The following is a 21,785-nucleotide window of genomic DNA, read 5'->3' as shown; positions in this document are numbered from 1 at the left end:
AAGCAACGTAAATACTACTGCCACACTTTGTTGGCAGCCTCAGTTTGAGGATGGTATGTGGTGGACATTATCAGTGTGGTCCCACTAAGGCAAAATAACTCCCTCCAGAATTGGCTCAAAAAAATGGTGTTGCGATCAAAGATCATACTATGAGAAAGACCGTGTAACTTGTCTACCATGTTTACAAACAATTAAGAAACTTTGGCAATAGAGAATGAACGGGGTAATATGACGAAATGCGCTCCTTTAGAGAAGCGATCGACTACCACCAGAATGGTACTATGTCCTTGATATGGTGGCAGATCGATAATAAAATCCAAGGATAAATCCTCCCAAAAACAAGAAGGTGGAGGAATTGGTTGTAGCAACCGTGGTGGACTTTGAGTGGGTATCTTAGTCTGCTGGCATGTGGTACATTGGTTCACAAAATTCTACAAATCCTTCCTTATGTATTCCCAGTGGAAATTTGCTTGAAGTTTGGATAGTGTGCAGGTGATCCCTGGATGACCTGCTAAAGGAGTAGAGTGAAATTCTTGTAACAACAAGGGAATCATGCTACAAGATTGAGGCAACCACAGTTTCCCTTTGAAGAGTATAAAATCATCGTGCAAGGAATACTCAGGGAAGGATAGTGGTGATGCTGCAAGCTTCCCTTTGAAATCCAAGAATTCTTTTTCTACACTAAGAGAAGACTTGAGATCTTGTAAAAAATCCAATTGTGTGATGGAAATAATAAATAGGGAAAGTGCATGAGTAGAGGGAGTTGGAGGTACTCTAGAGAATGCATAAGCATCAATATTAGTTTTGCCTAGTTTATTGTGAATTTCAAAATCATATCCAAGCAACTTTGCCAAATATGATTGCTGATCAAGACTAAGAACCGCTTGGAATAACAAGTCCCTAATGGATTGTTGATCAGTATAAATAATGAAATGACAACCCAACAAGTACTGACACAATTTTTGTACCGCATAGGTGATGGCACACAACTTCCTAATGTAGGTGGATGAATTCCTCAATTTAGGACAAAATTGCTTGCTAAAGAAGGCAATAGGGTGGCCCTGTTGTAAGAGTATTGCGCCTATTCCAGTTGTAGAGGCATTTGTTTGTATAGTGAAGGCTAAATCGAAACGAGGCAAAGCCAACACCGGAGCATTAGTGAGAGCTTGCTTGAGTTTGTTAAAGGCCTCAGTAGTAGCATCTGACCATATAAAATTATGCTTTTTCAACAAATCAGTGAGAGTAGAGGCTATAGAGGCATATCCTTTAACAAAGCATCGATAAAACCCCAAAAGGCCAAGGAACCTACAGATAGACTTCAAATACGATGGGATGGGCCAATCGATAACTGCCTTTACTTTAGAAGGGTCCGGAAAAACCCCTGTAGAGGACACCACATGGCCCAAGTACTGGATGGACTATTGACCGATTGAACATTTAGAACCCTTGAGGTGGAAACAATGATGCAGTAGAAGCTTGAAGGCTGTCTCGAGATGAGCCATATGATCATCCATTGTGGAGTTATAGACTAGTATGTCGTTGTTAAGACTCCGACAAGTGTACCAAATCGTATCAAGTAATATAAATGGTAAGACCAAGTATCGTGTTCCCTAGGGACTCACGACCTAAATAGTCATGTAATTTTTTTATTAGTTAAGACTTGAAAACAAAATCATTTGGTTTATAATGCAGAAAGTAAACATAAATGCAAGTTTTGATCAATTGAGAAGAAAAATGCACAGGTGAATGGTTTGTAAACAAATTCTTCTATCCACTCTCATGTATAAACAAATTCTTCTTCTTCATTAATGTTAATGCCACTTTCTAATTTACCTTAAACCCGATGTCTCGGTGAAGAAAACCTATCCTTAATTACTAGTTTACAATGTCTTGTCTCCCTAGCAATTAATTCTGCATTACATACGCACAGAAGCTTAAGGCAACCAAAACTCATATCCCTATGTCTAGGCAATACTGCTTTTGGGAGAGATTCCCCAGATCTAGATTCCCTCGTATGTGTCCATATCGACGAAATCAATTATCATGCTATGAATGAGTTAAACAAAGCAAGCATAGAGTATAAAGGAAAAAACCCTAACAATTAATGAAAGAAGCATTTGCAATATAAATCAATTCAATACATGAGAGTTTCAAAGGATTACATCATTTTCCCAACAACAATTGAAGTTTAGTTTGTTGAGATTGTTAATAAGGGAAGCAATGTTTTAGCTAACCTTAATCTCATAGTGCTTTAATCACTCTGGTTTTTTATGATGACAACACATTATTAATAAAACATATTTCGTTATGTGTTGCATGTTTTGTTTCTTATTGGATGATATCTTATTGAACATGTTTTGTGTTCATCTTGATATGTGAATGCACATTTACTGAGCTTATATTTGATACATCATTTATAACTGCATTACACATGTTTTTGAAGAAGAAAACCGCATGCACTTTTTTGAACTTATATTGTGGCATAACTGCAAGTTTTAAGTCAACTTCATTATGAAGTAAGTCGAATTAAACTTGTGACTATGCACAAATTCTCAAATGCAGTGTTGTGAGTGATTTTGCATTGAAACGTGAAAATGTAAAAATGGCAAAGGAATAAAGTTTGTTCGGATCCTAAGGTGTGACCGAATCCTTCTAGAACCTAAACACTGCCAACTCATTAATCAGTCACGTAGTCGTTGAGGTGTGTGGGTTTCCATGTGATTCTTTTGGGTAATTCTTGTTGGGTACAAACAAAGTCCCACATCGGATAAAACGAGAGATGGACATGGGTTTATATACACACAAGATACCTCCATTGGTAAGAGACCTTTTGGAGTGGTACTAAAAGCAAATCCGTGAGGGCTTGGCCCAAAGCAGACAATATCTTACTAGTTTTGAGATCTATGTGTATATGTGTGTGAGTTAAACCTCCCAACAAGATTGTTAGGAATCCAAGTGTGAGTTTAAGTCCCACATTGGATAGAAATGAGAAAGCAGAGCATTATATAAGATGAAACGCCCATAAACCCATTGCCTTAAGGTTTTGGTTAAAGAGTGGCATCAATCCTTTATATGGTTGGGCTCAGATGTTATTGGTGTTTGTGTAACCCACTGGGAAACTCCTCCTCCATAGACCCAATAATGGTATTAGAGCCGATGGTTTGTCTTGGTGACTAGCTCAGACGAGTATAATGATCCCTATATCGAAAGTCTTCCTAACAAAGGGTATTCAGGTAAGCAACCCGTTAAGATAAACATCGGTTGGATCCGTTGGAAAGGGCTACTCATGGTTGTGGTTGGTTGGGAATGCTTCCGCTAGAGGGGGAGTGTACCTATGTGAAAGGGACTCACCCTTGAGGGACTGTTGGGAATCCAAGTGTGAGTCTAAGTCCCACATTGGATAGAAATGAGAAAGTAGAGTACTATATAAGATGAAAAACCCATTAACCTATTGCCTTAAGGTTTTGGGTAAAAAGTCGTGTCAATCCTTTATATGGTTGAGCTTAGATGTTATTGGTGTTTGTGTAACCCACTGGGAAACTCCTCCTCGATAGACCTAACAGTGGTATCAGAGTCGATGGTTTGTCTTGGTGACCGGCTAAGACGAGTATAATGATCCCTATACCGAAAGTCTTCCTGACAAAGGGTATTCAGGTAAGCAACCTGTTAAGATAAAGGGTGGTTGGATCGGTTGGAAAAGGCTACTCGTGGTTGTGGTTGGTTGTGAATGTTTCCGCTGGAGGGGAAGTGTACCTATGTGGAAGGGACTCTCCGTTGAGGGGGAGATTGTTGGGAATTCAAGTGTAAGTCTAAGTCCCACATTGGATAGAAATGAGAAAGTAGAGTACTATATAAGATGAAAGACCCATTAACCCATTGCCTTAAGATTTTGGGTAAAGAGTGGTGTCAATCCTTTATATGGTTAGACTCGGATGAATTGGTGTTTGTGTAACCCACTAGGAAACTCTTCCTCGATAAACCCAACAATTCTCCCTATCAATGTTTTCCTGATCCTGTGTTGAGTCCAGAAGTTCTTCATCAGTAATAATTGACCTAACACTGAAAACAGAAGGATAAAATTTCACCAAAGAAAATCAAATATGGTACTAATTATCAACTATAAGAAGTTTTAAAATCTATAAAACCATTTATCCACTTGTATGTATTCCATCTACTTCTAATCTTCCAAGCCACCTTAAAGTTGGAATAAAAAGCTTGAAACAAAAACAGGTGAGTGACATTCCAACCATAATGAATTATATCATTTTAAATGGGAAAGTTCAATAGGGATCATTGTTGTGAGAGCCCCCAGCAAAAATTGCATAAGTAACAACATTTAAAATATTAAAAGTACCAACAAAGTCACTAGTTGAATCTCTAAAAGTACCAATAGTATAATAGAAAGATCAGCAGCCCCTAGTAAAGTTACGAACTAGCACTGGAGTTTAATTTAACTGATATTTTATGTTATATAACTTGTTTGGTTCAATGTCTCAAACTTTCATCTTCTATAAATTTTGTTCACATTCAAAGATTATTTTCCGGTGTAAATCATTCTTCAATCACTTCCAAATGTAAAGGTCGTCTTGTCGAAATGGGTCCCTTAACTGTAGTGGATTTCCAACTAAAGTATGATATTCCAAACACAATTGAGATGGGAAAGAAAGTGTTATCGCATATATGTACCAGATGAAGGGATTTCAAGACAAGGCTGACACGTTTGTATATCTATGGACACAAACAAAATGAGAATCTAGGTCAGCATTATTCCTTCACAAAGGAAGAGTGGGCACTATTTCGTGCATCAAGAGAGATTGAGAAATGGAAGGTATGTATCTTAACATCTACAAAGTCTTAAAGGATTTTATTATGATTTTACAGTTATGAATTTACATGGTTTTACAGAGTAAAATGTTAGTCGCCCAAGAAAGGCAAAAGCTTAATGATGCACCACAGTTGTTATCACGAGGTGGTTATGCGAAACTCGAGAAGAAAATAAAAAGACTCGAGCGGATGAGTTGGGGCTTGAATCCCCCGACCTAGCACCTGCACCTACTAGGTACGAGCTGTGGAAAGCTGCTGGGACAAAATTCGATGGGAACATGACATCTGCCTCAGCTATATTGATCTCACAGAGAATTGTAAGTTCAAATTCTAAACATTGTTTGATAGTGTATTTATCATAGCATGTCTTAAGTAAAAAAGTTTTTTATTATGTGCAGGATGAGTTGGTTGAGCAACAGACACAAGGAACATTTACTGGCCAAGGTAGAGACGACATTCTAACAATGACCATTGGAAAGCCAGAGCACATAGGACATGTACGTGGAGTTCTTGGGACGATTGGTCTTCGTGACTACTTTGGCCCTGCACAAAAAAGCACTCAATCAATGAGTCAGGAGGCACTGAGGCAAATGGATCTTCAGTGGGAGGAAAGACTTCGCCAAAGCATGCAAAAAATGGAGCAACAATTCATGAAGTAGCTACAGGAACAAAAAGAAATACAAAGAGCGCTTGAAGAGAAGTTGCAATCCATGACGCAGGGCTCCCTGGGTGTGCCCATTGAAACTCCCACACCACCTCGTGTCAGCACTAGAGGATCATGCTTTGCTATAGAGCCTACTGACTACAATGGTTAGTATGAGTTGTTGGTTGATGGGGATCCCCCACACATTGTGCCTGTCGGACGAGTACTTCAGGGAGGACACACTATTCATGGTGTTCCCATATCACCCGACCACGTGCATGTCATGATTGACGAGGTTCGGGATCCTCAGGCTCAGGTGCCTGTACCTACTATAAAAGTTCAGTTTGTGGGGGAGGCCATAGGAACATTTATAGCCTGGCCTAGATCATTCATCATGACACACATTGCTACATAACAGGTATAATATTTTTATCGTTAGTATTTGTATGTTAAATTTTTGTATAATACTTAATTATAACTTTCAAATTCTTATCTTTAGTTCACACGTCCTCACGAGTAGCCCATGCATGAGTCAGTCATACCTGAAAGTGATGACATGGCTGAAGCGGAGGATGATCTTATATCAAAATTAATGTCAAAATTACCCAGGTTCAACAAGGGATCAATACTAATATACTACGATTTGAGAGTACTTGGTCTCGGACCCCATTTGCCAGTATATATCACATTCAATGATGTATCGGAGATCACTGCAGGAGACAAGATGTTGAATATTTCCATCCTTCAACTATGGTGCATGTAAGATAGTTAATTTTGTCTTCCATGTTAGTTTTATTTACATTCCTAGTTTCTAACAACTTAATTTTGTTGTTTTAGGTACATGGACACAGTCATTGTAGACCAAAGTCGGTCTTCCATGTACGGATTTGTTGAATCTGAGACCATTCAACATTCTGGTAACACACTTGAAACCAAACAACATTATTTGCAAACATGGATGGCTCAGTCAAACAGAAACGTATACCTTGTACCATAAATTGATGGGTATGTATTGTTTTATGTAAAAGTTCATTAAAGTATACTTAATTAGTTTACTAACTATTTATGATTCATGATAGGTCTCACTGGCAGCTGATGGTCATCGGTCCCAAACAAGGTATAATTGTATGGTTTTGTTCGCTGCACAGGAAGATGAAAAATGACTTGAGAAGCATGCTTTAAGGGTACGTGTTTCTCCAAAAATGACTTTGAATTTCATGTTCACCTTAAATTTTTATCCTAAATATAATTATATTAATATTACTTTGTGTTTTCAATCTAAATAGAGTTATGGGTAAATCTCGAGGTCAACTAGTTCAAGTTTTGTATCCAAAGGTTGTAAGTCATTTATAACTATAATTCATTTTCTGTTATTGAATGATGTAAATTCTTGACCATTTAGTTTGTCATTTTAGTGTAACAAGCAGCTAGATTCTTGGGAATGTGACTACTATGTCATGTCTTGGATTAAGAGCATTGTTCGAGCTGTCATTACTGATGAATGGAATGAGGTAATGATGCTTACCTTCTATACATTACAAATCATTTCCAAATCTTAGAACATATAAGAAACCATAATCTTTCTTGATTTTGTAGCGCTTCAATAGTGCAGCTCCTATACTAGATGACACAATTAGGCAGATAAGGCAAGAGTAGACAACTTATCTTCTGCAAAGATGGAACTAGGATTATGTTGTTGTTCAACATTACACAAGACATACTTTAAGTTTATAGTTTGATAGTTTTGGATTGTTTTTTTTATTAAGTACAACTTTCTTTACTTGAAACGCATAATTATATTATAGTATACTGTTCTGGGACAATTTTCTGTATTTCAGGTGTGGTTTTGTTGTAAAAATAAATTAATTTTTTTAAAAAACAAACTGAGTAGACGTCTATTAATGCAATGCCTAACGTCTATAATATCCAGTAGACGTCTATCAGTGCACAAACAGACGTCCAATGAGTTACAGTGCACAAAATGTCCAGCGCCTATAGACGTTGGTGATTTTGGCATCCAACGTCGACATAGACGTCGGGTGTACCCACTATGACGTGTATATAAATGTCCCTTGACTCCCAATGGATGTGGATATAGACGTTTGTGTACAAGCAACCAACGTCTATATAGACATCGGTTATTTGTAGTCCGACGTCTTATTAACATCACCCGCAAAGACGTCGGTTACCTGTCTAACGTTAAAAGCCCAAATTAACCAACGTTAAACAGTGGTTTTGAACTAGTGATATTTTGACACTTAAGTAAGCTAAGTGTGTAAGATAATATTAAATGTTGTAATTAATTAATGTAGTCCATATATTTTGTGTACCGTGTTATTTATATTATTGTTTATTTATTTTTTACATGGATAAGCCCGATTAATATAGCTAGTTACCTTGACTTGCCTTTGATTAACTAGTCTCTTAATCATACCTTAAACACGGTTTTAAGATAAGTCAACTTTGCCAACGTTCTTAGAAGTCGATCCTAATTGATTGACATGTAGTCAGTCAAGTCGTCATAATGCCAAATCATACCAGAAGAACCAAGTATATCAAAACATGAGTAATCGATATGTACTCGAACATGTATGATACATACATCTTACAAATTTTATCAATGATTAGTTGATAATTACTAGGATTTTAACTACTTATATTATTAGTTTATTAGTCTCTAATATTAAAAGAAACTGATCTAGAAACTAATAAAACTTTTGTAACAATTAATTTAGAATTTGATTTATAATCTAATTATAAATTTTCTATAACAATAGAATTATTTTAGATGTAATATTTAGTTTAAAAATAATGCTAATTTAACTAATATAATAAATAATTATTTTTGTTCTCAAGTTGTTATTAAGTAATTTTCTTGTAATGTGAATGTGTCATCTCAAGAAATTTTAGTTCAATTATTAAATTTAAAATTCACGTCATGGTGTCATAGGTATATATGCAAAATTAGTAGTGTTAGTCTATCATTTTTCTATAGTTTATGCTAACACTTTTCATTTATAGTTTTACTTTTTCAATCATATGCACAAACCACTGGAAAGATAAAAAAAAGACTTATGATTTCTCATGAGTCAAAGTCTGCGTTTTCAAAAAATATCTTTTATAGGAAAAATAAAATCCCTTAATTAGGTGGGTGTCATAAATATATTAGCATACATTTAATTCTATCAATGTCAAGGTACGTGCATGTTAAGTTCTAGGAATTGACTCCCCAAAACAATAATTCAGTGAGAGTCACACTCATACAAATTCTTCGAAATTCACAGCTACAAAAGTCCAACTGTGCGATGGAAGCTTGGGTATAGTCAGTCAAATTCATCGTCTTCACGTTCTCCTTTATCTTCTACGCGTAACAACACAGAAAATTCAAGCCAAAGCCAAAGACTAATTATAAGTACAAAATATTATAATCAAATTTCAACTTCTTAAACTATACTTGTCTAAAAACTAAGCACATTTCCCAATGAATATATTTGGGGTAATTTGGTAAAAGTATATTTATATTGTATACAAATGAAACCACAAAATAAACTTAACACTAATGTAGAAAAAGAAAAGTAGTCGTGGTCCATTTATCAAAAATAGTTGGCCAAGATTTTTAATAAGGAGAAATAAATAAGTTAGGAAATTAAATAGGATAATGATATTTAGACAATATTTTTTTGACAACATTTGAACATTGATTACGTGTCAATCTGTGATTGATCCTAAATTACTTCATAATAGTGTTTATGATTATTATTATTGATTGTGGACTAATTTAGGAACAATCACAGATTTACATGTAATCAATAAATGTTCAAATGTTGTCAAAAAAATATTGTCTAAATATCATCATCCAATTAAATACTTTGAGAAAAAGTGTGTAAAGCTGAGTTCGACAAAAATCATAAAGTAAAATAAAAGATAAGGTTTTCTGAAAATTGTGACGTAAGTTACATTAAGAGAAAATTGTTTAATGGACACATATCATTACTCGTAAATAAGTGGGTCGTCAAGAAAGTAGTTTTAGATATTATATATGCGTAATTTATAGTGTAAAATATTTATCAAATAAAGGTTAACAAATAGGATATTTGAATATTATTCTCGAAGTTTGTAACGTTGATGGGTGTGGCCAGTGAAATTTATTTTGATGTCTCTCGTCAGAAACTTCATTTTTAGTTCAAATTTTTCAAGTAGTCTATTCCCTTACAATTACATACTTAGTTCTGTGTTTATTTTCTTTCATTAAGTACTTAAATCTATCTAAAACTGTTCTTTATTTTTTTTATAGAAAAAACTTTTTTTAATAACATTTTTTTAACAATTTTTTGACAATATATACGTGACAGTTTATGATTGGTTTGTTTTAAATATTTTTTAAACACAAAATCAAATAGATCAATAAAACAATGACACGTATCCTGTTATTAAAAAAGTTATCAAAAAATATTGTGAAAATATAATTGTCCTTTTTTATATAAAAAACATGTTTTGCATCACTATGAATGTTGTTTCTAACTATGTTTGGCATATCAACAACACTCACCAATCATATTCCGAAAGGCTAAATCTATTCCTAAAATACCTCCTGAAAACAAAAAGGATAAAGAATTTCACCAAAGAAAATCAAATATGGTACATTAACTAATTATCAACTATAAGAAGTTTTAAAATCCATAAAACCATTTATCCACTTGAATTTATTCCATCTTCTTAATCTTCCAAGCGACCTTAAAGTTGGAATGAAAAGCTTGAACCGCAATAGGTGAGTAGCATTCCAACCATAATGAATTAAATCATTCAAACGGGAAAGTTAAATACGGATTGTTGTGAGAGCGTCAGCAAAAATTGCATTAGGAACAAAATTAAAAATATTAAAAGCACCAACAAAGTCACTAGTTGAATCTCTAAAAGTACCAACACTAATGGAAAGATCATGGCAACCCCTAGTAAAGTTACAAACGAGCTCTGGAGTTCAATTTTACTAATTTTGTTATATAACTTGTTTGCTTTAATGTCTCAAACTTTCATCTTCTATAAATTTCGTACAAGTTGAAAGATTATTTTTTCGGTGTAAATCATTCTTCAATCACTTCCAAATGCAAAGGTCGTCTTGTCGAAATGGGTCCCTTAACTTTTGTGGAAGTTGTTGAGTGAAATGGATTAGGAGGCACGGCAATCTGGTTTTCCTCTTGAGTTTCTAGCATGTGTATCACAGATTTTATGGATGGACGATTCCCTGGCTGCCACTGTATGCACCAAAGCCCAATAATTGCTAGTTTCTTTGCAATCTTAAAATCATCTTCATTCTCAACATGGATATGAACATCTCCATCAACCAGGTTATGGATCCAATCAGGGTACAGAACATGGAAATCTTCTGGAGAAGACATGTCCACATTCTTCCTCCCACCAACCATTTCTAACAACAACATTCCATAACTGTAAATATCAGACTTGTAAGATACGTTTCCAAAGTTTCTAGAGAAGACTTCAGGTGCAATGTATCCCAAGGTTCCCCTAGCAGCTGTCATGGACACCAAACTNGGATTCTTGGAACACAATTTGGCTAAGCCAAAATCAGATATTTTTGGAGTGAAGTTGTCATCAAGTAACACGTTGTGAGGATTGATGTCAAAGTGAATAATGGGATGATTGCAACCTTGATGAAGATACTCAATCCCTTTAGCTATACCAAGAGCAATGTGTTGAAGCTTCTCCCAGCCAAGGAAATGGTCCTTGTCTTCTGGTGGAAATATGAAGCTTTGTAAGGAACCGTTTGGAAAGAAATTGTAGACAAGAGCACGATGGAGTCCTTCTGCACAGAAGCCAAGCAAGCGCACCACGTTGATGTGATGGATTTTGCCCATAATTCCCACTTCATTGATGAACTCATTCCCTTCTCCCTCTGTATTGTTGAGGATCTTCACAGCCACGGATATCTCACTGGAAAGTTTACCTCTGAACACAGCCCCATGAGCTCCTTCTCCTAACATTTCCTTAAAGCCATTGGTGATTCTTTTAAGGTCGGCGTAGGTGAATCTTGCAGGCTTTTCTGCCCTGTAGTCCTCTAAAAACTTGTCCACTCTTGCTTGATCTTCTTGTTTTTCCCTAAAATAGAGAATGCTCATAAAGACAGCTGTGACCACCAGCCCCAAAAAGATCGAACCTACAATAGCGGTTGGAGACTTCATTTAGAAAAGAAAAGAGAAAGCTTTATTTATTCACTTGTTAGCATTCAAATTTCTAGGAAAAAAGGAACAAAACAATATTAAAAATTGAACGTGTAAGAGTTTGATATGACCTGTAGTAGCAAAAATAAGAGATTTAGGAACGTGAATTCTTTTTCGTGTGCATTCAAAACATTCGATGTCTCCTGTGTCGTTGTTGGTCTTCCATTTACATCTCTTGCCTTTAGCTTCGCACTCAGAACAATTTGGTTTGAACCATCTCAAATACAAGGGATACCCGTCGGTGAAAAGGATTGGCGAAGGGATGTCGAACATCTTGGTACAGGATGTTAGATCTAATTCGAGGACACTTTCAAAAGAATCAGAAATGAAAATCGGACAGGAGACCAAATCTTGGGAATACGAGTCTTCCCTGTAGCGGTAGCGGACGTGTCGATGCCCAGCTGAAGTACAATTGAAGAAGCTCAAGTTTGTATCGTATAATTCAAATTGGTAACTCTGAACAAAATTGGTTATTTGCATATACTTGTTGAACAAGCAGTTTTCCGGGTCAGTTAAGACTATTTCCTGATCTTCGTAGAATATATTTTTGACTTGGAGTTTGATCGTTGGAAGCAGAAGCATGGTCTGATTATTTTCAGTACAAGAAAGACAAAGACGGGGATAACTGCATGGCTCCTTCATCTCCTTTACGAGTTGGAAGGGAAATCTGATAAGGGGTTCGTTCGGCCCACAAGACAAGTTTTCCTCGTGGCACTCGTTATGAGCGCTGCCACTTCTGATAAGAATAAGCATTAGCGATAGCTTCATCAATAAAGAATCACGTTGGAGGAGCAACACACTTGCCATCATGTTTAACAAACCAAGCTGAGTGCCTCTTTCAGTTTACGCTAAAACTTCTAACTAGTATCATAAGCCGAAACCACATAGAAAAGATAAAAAAGACTTATGATTTGTCATGAGTCAAAGTCTGCGTTTTCAAAAAATATCTTTTATAGGAAAAATGAAATCCCTTAATTAGGTGGGTGTCATATATATATATAATTATATCAATGTCTAAGGTGCGTACATATTATTAAGTTCCAGGAATTGACTCCCCCAAACAGTAATTCAGTGAGAGTCACACTCATACAAATTCTTCGAAATTCACAGCCACACAAGTCCAACTGGAAGCTTGGGTATAGTGAGTCAAATTCCTCATATTCACGTTCTCCTTTATCTTCTACGCGTAATAACACAGAAAATTCAAGTCAAAGGCTAATTAGTACATGTGACAATAACAACACTAGTTGAATCTAAAAAACTACCCAACACTTATAGAAAGACACGGAAACCCCTAGTAAAGTAACAAACTAGCTTTAGAATTTAACTCATTTTGTTTTATGTTATAACTAATTTAGAAAGAGAAAAAAGATTAGGCGTGAGGATGTGGAGAGAGAGAACCTTGATAGTGTTAGTATTTCTACTTCACCAAATTGACGGAGAAGATGGTTGCCCCGTCTCTTCCTGTGGCAAAATCACCAACATATCTTATCCATTCCGATTGAAAGGAGACCCAAAAGTGTGCGGTCGGTATGAGTTATCTTGTGAAAACAATATAACGCTGTTATCTCTGTTCTCTGGAACATTTCGTGTAGAGGCCATCGACTACAATAATTTCACAATCCGAGTGGTGGATCCTGGACTTCAACCCACAAACTGCTCCTCCCTTCCTCGCTATTCTTTGTCTCCGTACAATTTCACTTACATCACTGATTCTTACGCCTTGCGTCCTTACCGTTATTATAGGTCCTATCCTTGGTATGTTGATGGTGATAAGTTTTTGTACGAGTATATAGTGATTTTGAATTGTAGTCATGAAGTGAGTGGGAACCCTAAGTATGTGAGTGCTGGTGGATGCGTGAATTGGGAGTCCAAAGGTTACATATACGCTATGGCTGTCGGTGGCCTATTAGCAGAGGACATAGAAGTTGGTTGTAGAGTAAAGCTGGTTGCTCCCACATCTTGGTGGGGTTTGGACGCAAATAAATATTCCTATGCCATCATACACAAAGCGCTACTTTATGGATTTCAGCTTTCATGGACTCCTTTCGCCTGTGCTGATCATTGTGGAGCTCCTCAGCGCTGCTCTTTTAATTCTTCCAACCACACGTTTCAATGCATCCGTAAGGCACTTCAGCCTTTATGCTTTTATTCTAATTAAATTTCAAATTTAAATATTAGGGTTAAATATGTTTTTAGTCCTTTAGGACCATTGTGGTTTTAGTCCTTCTTTCAAACTAAAATACAATTTAGTAACTTTAGAAAACTCTGGTTTTAGTCTTTTTTATCAAAACTTTTTAACTTTATTTGCTGTTTCAAGCACGTTTCATTATAGAATTTGGATTGTTTACACTGTTTTGACACATTTTTGATTCAATGTTAACTAAGAAACGTGTTTGAAACAACAAATAAAGTTAAAAGAAATTGATAAAAAAGACTAAAATCAAATAAAGTTAAAAGAAATTGATAAAAAAAAGACTAAAATCAGAGTTTTCTAAAGTTGAAGGACTAAATTATACCTTAATTTGAAAGAGGGACTCAAACTAAAATCGTCCCAAAGTATAGGAACTAAAAACATATTTAACCTTAAATATTAAATATTTTTACTTCATTATTATTAAAATAATTGTTTGTATTTAACATTTTTATATTTTTTAATTCAGTAGATGTAATCTAATTTTTTTTATTAATTAAATGATATTATTGTTATATTAATTCTTCATATTTGTATTCTATTGTATTGTGCAGCTGATGACTGCTATTTCAATTCTTCCAGCCACACGCTTCGATGCCCAAATGAAGGTATGACGTACAGGCTTTCTGTTTTTAATTTTAATTAAATTTCGAGTTTATCATAATTTAAAAATTAAATATTTTTATTTCATTCTTACTAAAAGTCATTTTATTTTTTTTAAATATATAAATTATTACACAAAAAAAATAATCTTTTTAGTTTTAATATATTTATATGTTTGATCCTCGAAAGAGTTTTATATATATTTATTTTTACACTTCTAAAATATTTTCGGAAAATACAAGTGAACACTGAAGGCCTTTTATCTATTAAAACTAAGTTTCGTATGTTTATAGATTACCATTCCACATTATATCCATAAAATATCACTCTATTAACTAAATGTTTTCTAATTCATCAGCCTTTTATAGTTTACCTGCATTATGTATGCATTATGTAAAACATTGTTTGGTTTCAAACAGAAATAAAAGCATTTAGACAGTATGATCATAACCTTTTTAAGTACTCTTCCTTGTCGTGTTGTGATTCTCTGATATTGATACTCTCTTCCTTTTTTGACTGAATAGGAGGGTGGAAACTTTCGAGGTTAGAAGGTAAGAATTCTACCTCTTTGGATTACCTATGTTTGAATTGTCACGTAATACCAACAACTAATGATTCTACATAACTATCATATTAAATAATATACGTTTTTCATGTTTAATTATATTTATGATCTCTTAATTGATATTTGATTTTTTTACGTTGGTTTTCTATTTTAAAATTGTTTTCCCCTCCATTTTGAAATTTCTTCTCTCCTTCAAATATTTAATTGATGTGTCTAATATTGTGCTTTCCGAAGATTTATAAAATATGAATTTTAATGATTTTTAATCAAAATTTCAAATTCGTATATATTATATAGTTATAAAATATTTTGCGGAGATTTGTAATAGAGCTAATTGAGAACAATGAAACAAAAGGATAAGAATTCTTGAAAAAGGAAAAGAAAAGTAATAGAGGTAGGAATTCTAAAGATACAAAACCTAATAAAAAGGTTTAATACCTATTTTGATCCTTCAGTTTGTAGGGTCGGTTCAAATTGGTTCTTCTTTTTTTCAAAAATTCACTAACATCCTATTTTTTGTAAAAACGGTGCAAATTGATCCTCCTTTTTTTTTACCAAAAGTTCATTAACATCCTACTTTTTGCAAAAACGGTGCATGTTAGTCCTTTTTGCTTATGACGTTAAAGTTTCTAACGGCAGAACTGCCCAGCTGGCACAAAACTGATGAGTTGTACAGTTTTGGTTGTGGTGACACTGTGACTTCATTATATGTGTTAAAATAAAATAATTTAAAAGGACGTGAAATATTTAAAAGTTAAGGTTAACCTAAAATTAGGATTAACTGAAGCGATCAATCTCGGTGTCGAGAACAGGGAGAAGACGAAGACGGTTTCCTCCACCATGGTGGCAACGAGCAAGAAGAACCAAAACAACGGAAAGTCACCATTGCTGCAACGCAAAACACTTATAACCACCGTGACAATGAATGAAAGGAAGAATAAGCTTAACCTCCATTGCACGACGCAGAACATAAACGAAGTAGAAAACAGTGGTGCTAGCACGCCAAATCGCCAAGAAAAACAAATTGGTGATGAAAACTAATTAGGGATTTTTTTCCCTTTAGGGTTTTATAAACTAATTTCCAATTTTAGGGTTTTAATTAGAGTATTTTCCCAATTTTAGATTTCTAGAAACCATTAGGGTTGATAATTTTGGGGTTGGTCCCAGTGTGCAAATTTAGGATTCTTAATTGGGATTTCTTCAGCACCACCAAAGAAGAAGAAGAAGGAAACCAGTAAATATTAGGAACTTTTCTTAGACTTTCGAATTTAGGGCTTCTTAATTGTAATCCTTCTTTGCCCGTTGCCTTCGAACAGGAAGAACAACTTTGTGAAGAAGCTATCTCTAACCCTAATCCTTTGCTATTAAATTTGAGAACAACAGTACCATGAATCTCCAAGAACCCTAACCTTTGATTTTGGGAACAACCCCTAACTTTGCTTTTAAATTTGGGAACAACAATCATGAATCACTTTGCTTTCTGGATGAATCAACAATTCAATTTAACACATCAACCAAAATTGTACAACTCATCAGATTTTTGTCAGTTGGGCAGCTCTGCCTTTAGCAAATTTAACGTCGTAAGCAAAAAGGACTAACGTGCACCGTTTTTGCAAAAAGTAGGATGTTAGTGAACGTTTGAGAAAAAGAAGGACCACTTTGAACCGACCCTACAAACCAAGGAATCAAAATAGATATTAAACCTAATAAAAACATAAATATTAAATTAAAATAAAAGTTAAATTATCTTTAACTATATATATATATATATATATATATATGATAATAATAATAAGAATAATAATGATAATAATAATAATAATAATTTTTTTAAACTGTGTTAATATGAAATATAAATAATTTATCTGTCAAAAAATGAATTTAATCGATGTTTTGTAAATAAAGTCATTATATATGAGTAAATGAAACGATAATACCCAAATATAATAGTTTCATGTGGAAAAGATGATAAGTAAAATGACAATTAATTTTAATATCCTTTGTGCACTCATGAAAAATTGAATGAAAGATTGAATTGTGAGAAATTGGAATAGCATTCTTGTTATCCCAATACATAGGACTTGGCCTAATAACTCGTACATGTGGGTATTCACGAATAAAATCCACTTCGAGTATTTAGTACCCGTGGGTAAGAGGTACTCGCGGGTAGCAGGTATTTTAATACCTGCTTGTTAACGGGTCGGATTCGAGTATCACATTATCCATACTCGCTGGTATCCGTTACCCGTTTAAAAAATAAAATTATAATTTAACTAATAGGTTTTCTGTTTAAAAAATAAAAAGGTTTAAACCATTTAGGCGTCCCTATTTTCGTTCAGTCCTCCCACTTTGGTCCCCTTCTTTTAAACTTTTCCAATTGAGTCCTCAAAATTGCTAATTTGAAGCAATTCAGCCCTTGTCATTAAAAATGGTTAACAGCTGTTTAGGTATTGATGACGTGGCATTATAAATGAATTTTATATTAAAAATTATTAATGAATATTTCGTGTAATCAGGATTTTAGAAGGGCAAAGTGGGAATAAGAAAGACTTTCTTCTTCCTCCACATTCTCGCTCTTGCGTCTCAAATTTCCATGGTTGCGTTTTGGTTCTTTGAATTGGGAATGCAAAAACCTTGAAGGTGGTTTCCCTTACAGGTCGCGATTGGGATTCTAGCTTGGAGGAGGTGGATGGAGATTCACGGTGGTGCTCTGGATGCTTTTTGAAGGTTTCTGTTGTGGCCAGATTTGGGGGGTTTTGGGTTTTTCTGGTTTGGCTTTACTGGTCCAATGATGGTGGGGAGCGGTAGTTTCAGTGATTGCAGTTGGAGCGTGGAGGAGATTGAATCTTGCGATCTGGCAGAAAAGAACATGTTATTGGTTGTGCGATAGTGGAGAAGACAAATATGTGATGGCGAATTGGTTTTCTCTGTTTAGGTTTCTGCGATTTTGTTATGTCACTGATTCTTCATTTCCCTGTTTTTTAGTTCAATCTTTTCCGTTTCATACAGATACTTTTGTATTACCACCGACCCAAACCTCTAACTTTTAACATCTCTACCATAAACTTGTCACTCTACCTCTTTAATTGCTACCATTTTTTTTAATAGGTCTTAGTGATTGCCAACACTATAAAACGTGGACCATATCAGCCACTGTTCATTCCAAGCTGTTCCTCTATTCTGTTTTCATTTTAGTTTTCTAGTGCTTTGTGTTTTGCTTGAAAATGGTTGCAGTTCCATCTCTGTTTGCCTTGAGGCACTTGCTGGTACTGTCTTTGGCCCTGAATGTTAGTCTTATCCTTAGAGCTCTATATCACGAGAGGGGAGAAGACAACAAGTGGTGGTTTTGCTTAAAGAAGAAAATGATGGAAGATGCAGACTCATGTTTTACTACCTCTTCAACCTCGTCTCTCCATAATTCTACTTGTGAAAAAGTGATCGACTTGGATCAGTAAGTGAAAGCTAATCTAGTATTATTTCTATTTTGTTTCCTTAATTTGGTCAACATGCTGCATTACGGCTGCGAAGGTAGCTAATTTTAGTGTTGTTTCGGTGTGCAAACAACTTTTCAAGATTTTTAAGTATCATTTCGATACCCTTTTAAGAATTCCTTTTGGAGGGAGTGGGAATTAATTTCCCGGTAAGAAAAACATAGAGAAGTAAGGTTAGATTATGTCACTGTTTTTTTCTGCAGAATCTCCCGCTACACCTTAGCTAAAACCATCAAGTTTAATGTTGAAAGTATAAAATACTGATTATTTTTATACAACAAAAGTATTTCTTATTTTGGAAAAAGTTTTTAGATGTTTATTAGAGAAGGCTTCCATTTTATATAAAATTCAAAGGCTTGTCGTCTTGTTGTGAGAGGATTTTGTTGCTTATGTTACTGTTACAGTATTGCTTACGTTGTGCGACTGTGCTTTGCTTCCTGCACTAGTTCTTGGGAAGGACAGGGAGAAGTCAGAGTCTTGAGAATGATTTTTTGACATGGAAATTTGAGACGCAAGAACGAGAATGTGGAGGAAGAAAAAAATGTTTCTTATTCCCACTTTGTCCTTATAAAATTCTGATTACACAAATATTTATTAATAATTTTTAATATAAAATTCATTTATAATACCATGTCATCAATATTTAAACGGCAGTTAACCATTTTTAACAGTAGGGGCTGAATTGCTTCAAATTAGCAATTATGAGGACTCAATTTGGAAAGTTTAAAAGAAGGGGACCAAAGTGGAAGGACCGAACGAAAATAGGGATGTCTAAATGGTTTAAACCAAAATAAAATTATAATTTTAATTATTCTAATTGTTGAATTAGGTTTCAATCTACTGTAAAAATGGGTCAAAGCCCAATTTTTTTTAGGGTTTTCTTCTTGAGAATAAAGAAAAAAGAGGTGCCCTCATTTCTTCTTGTTAGCTGCAGCGCCGTCACATACTTTAAATCCTTGCTCCATCACATGCGGTTGTTCGGCCTCAATAGCCGCCGAAATGTGGAGGCGTCGAAGCGGATCGGAAGCGGAGAGGTTCAGCGTCTGGCGGCCTGAGGCAACGAGTGAGTCCCTCAGGAAAGTGAAGACGAGGACGAAGAAGAGGAAGACGAGGCCGAAGAAGAGGAAGAAGAGGCCGAAGAACGTCGCGGTGACGACGTCTAGGTGCAGCACTAGCGAGGGCCACCGATGCGTTTTGAGGCAGGGAGGTTCACGTGACCCATCGGAAACCGTATTGGATGGGATCAAAACAACATTGGGGTCTGGCGTTTTGGAGTTGGGCATGTTGATGAATGCAACTGGAAATGAATGAAAGTTTGTTTGATGAGAGTTAAGAAGGGTTTAGTGGAAGGAGGACGCAACGGAGGGTAGCTATTGCGAATGGAGGAGGTGATTGTTGCTCTCTTTGAAGTGAAGGCCTAGGGTTATTGAGTTTTGATTTTGAACAAGAAAGGATAATAAAGTATTGGGCCAGAATTTGGACTAAAGGAAGTTCGAAAACGAGTATCCAACGGGTATACACTGGTTAGAAAAAATCCACAGGTTTTTTTTTTTATACGGGTATCTAACGGGTAGCGAGGTGGGTACGGGTATGATTTTGTACTTGCGGGTCGGGTTATGGGTAGACACTATCCGTGCCCGACCCGACCCATTGCCATCCCGAAGAGAAACACATATGTGTGAAAAAAAGCCAATGCAATCAAGCTATCTCAATAGATATTAGAGAAACTTTAGTAAAGGAACGAGAAACAATATCTTGTTTCGTGCTCTTCTAAGAGATAAGAGAAACTTCTAGAAATATGCAAAAAAAACCTATATAGTAGATTTATTATATGAAAGGCCACTAACCCAATAAGCATTAAAATAAACACATGAATCTAAGGAAGATGATGAGGGAAAGATAATACCCTCAAAATCAGTATGAAGACATGTAAAAATGCAGATAACAACTACCAAATACACTAGCAAGAGAAGAAATATATTGACTAACACAATGCATAATGTAAGAAATATCTTGACAAGTAACAATGGGATATGTTAGATTGTCAACAATAGTAAGATGCATATTCTTCAGAGAATCATTTAACAATTAAACAATATTTTAATGTCAACAAACATATCCAACTTTGTTTTTACTTTATAAACCCACCAAGAGCCAATGACATGTTTTCTAGAGAAAGAGATATCAAATCCCAACTAGTAATTTTATACAAAGGTGAAAGTTCCTCTTTTGTAGCTTGTTGCCAAAATATATTAAGGAAAACCTCTTGACAAGGACTCAAACAACTTATCAATCATGCTTAAGAAGGAAGCAAAAGGAAGAAGAATAAAATGAATACACAAAGCTTGGTAATTGAGTGAACTTACAAGAGGCATGGAAAGCCGTCACAAGAGGCATGGAAAGCCGTCAGAACATCTTGAGTTGTAGTAGCACTGAAATCATCCATGTAATTCTCGATTTCAAAATTATTTACAACATTATCATCATTTTTGGAAAAAGTAATCAATACAAATGAGATCAAACTTTGTAAGGTTGGAAGAAAGTGAATAAACTGGATTGTCCTTAAAGAAAATAACGTGGCTAGAAACTATAGTTTATGATTGGTAAGATCATAATAAGGATAACCCTTTCATTTGTAATTGATCCTCTACCTTTTGGGTCGATGTTAAATGATGAAACACAAACTTTCTCTCCTTGTGTGTGAAGGTTATTTCATTGGTGAAGCCATTATTTGTGGATTTCTTATCAAATTGTCATGTCCTCCCTAATAAAATATGACAAGCTTCCACAAGAACTACATCAAAAAACAAAAAATCTTCATATTTTCCAATGGATAACTTGATCTTCACTTGTTGGTTTATTATCATTTCCCCATCTTCATTAAGCCAATGAAGTTTATAAGGTTTGAGATGGGGTTTAAGAATCAAAACCAACTTGTTAACCAACCTAGTACTACAACATTTGTAATAGGACTCACTGTCACAATGAAAGGACATGAGTTTTCATGAACTTTCATCTTGTATGAAAGATGTCCTTTCTTTGTGACAAATTTATGAACTAGGTTGATTATTGAGAATCCTTCTAATCCTAAAGAGGTCTCCATCACAACGGTAGGTATCCTCACCTTTATCCTTAAATGATTCCTCACTCTTATTATAACTCTCTCAATCTTGGCTACTATAGATGTCAATTCCCCATGAGAGGTGGGACATTGTGATAGAAGATGACC

General features: G+C 35.1%; 2 protein-coding genes across 6 annotated transcripts in view; one reads left to right on the top strand and one right to left on the bottom strand.

Moving 5' to 3' along the window:
* Positions 1 to 4,541: 4,541 nt before the first annotated feature.
* LOC106764660 (rust resistance kinase Lr10-like) overlaps positions 4,542 to 21,785 on the bottom strand; it is a 31,102-nt gene continuing 13,858 nt past the window's right edge. Inside the window, exons 1-4 of one of the 5 annotated variants that reach the window (XM_022782334.1) lie at positions 13,105 to 13,611; positions 11,775 to 12,883; positions 10,572 to 11,639; positions 4,542 to 4,574 (exon numbers count right to left, since the gene is read on the bottom strand). In XM_022782334.1, coding sequence (XP_022638055.1) covers positions 4,552 to 4,574; positions 10,572 to 11,639; positions 11,775 to 12,513 — 1,830 coding nt within the window. In that variant the 5' untranslated portion in view covers positions 12,514 to 12,883; positions 13,105 to 13,611 and the 3' untranslated portion in view covers positions 4,542 to 4,551. Of the gene's footprint in view, positions 4,575 to 10,271; positions 11,640 to 11,774; positions 12,884 to 13,104 lie in introns of those variants that run through there. The other 4 variants (XM_022782335.1, XM_022782332.1, XM_022782333.1 and 1 more) reach the window with 4 other exon arrangements.
* LOC106764658 (rust resistance kinase Lr10) overlaps positions 13,741 to 21,785 on the top strand; it is a 33,047-nt gene continuing 25,002 nt past the window's right edge. The window contains exons 1-3 of the mRNA XM_014648974.2: positions 13,741 to 13,826; positions 14,452 to 14,505; positions 15,025 to 15,051. The gene's annotated coding sequence lies outside the window, so the exon portion shown is untranslated. The remainder of the gene's footprint in view (positions 13,827 to 14,451; positions 14,506 to 15,024; positions 15,052 to 21,785) is intronic.

This window comes from Vigna radiata, chromosome 6, assembly GCF_000741045.1.
Source record: "Vigna radiata var. radiata cultivar VC1973A chromosome 6, Vradiata_ver6, whole genome shotgun sequence".
NCBI lineage: Eukaryota > Viridiplantae > Streptophyta > Magnoliopsida > Fabales > Fabaceae > Vigna > Vigna radiata.
The sequence above is the reverse complement of the archived record's forward strand: the minus strand, read 5'-3'. Positions and strand labels throughout refer to the sequence as shown.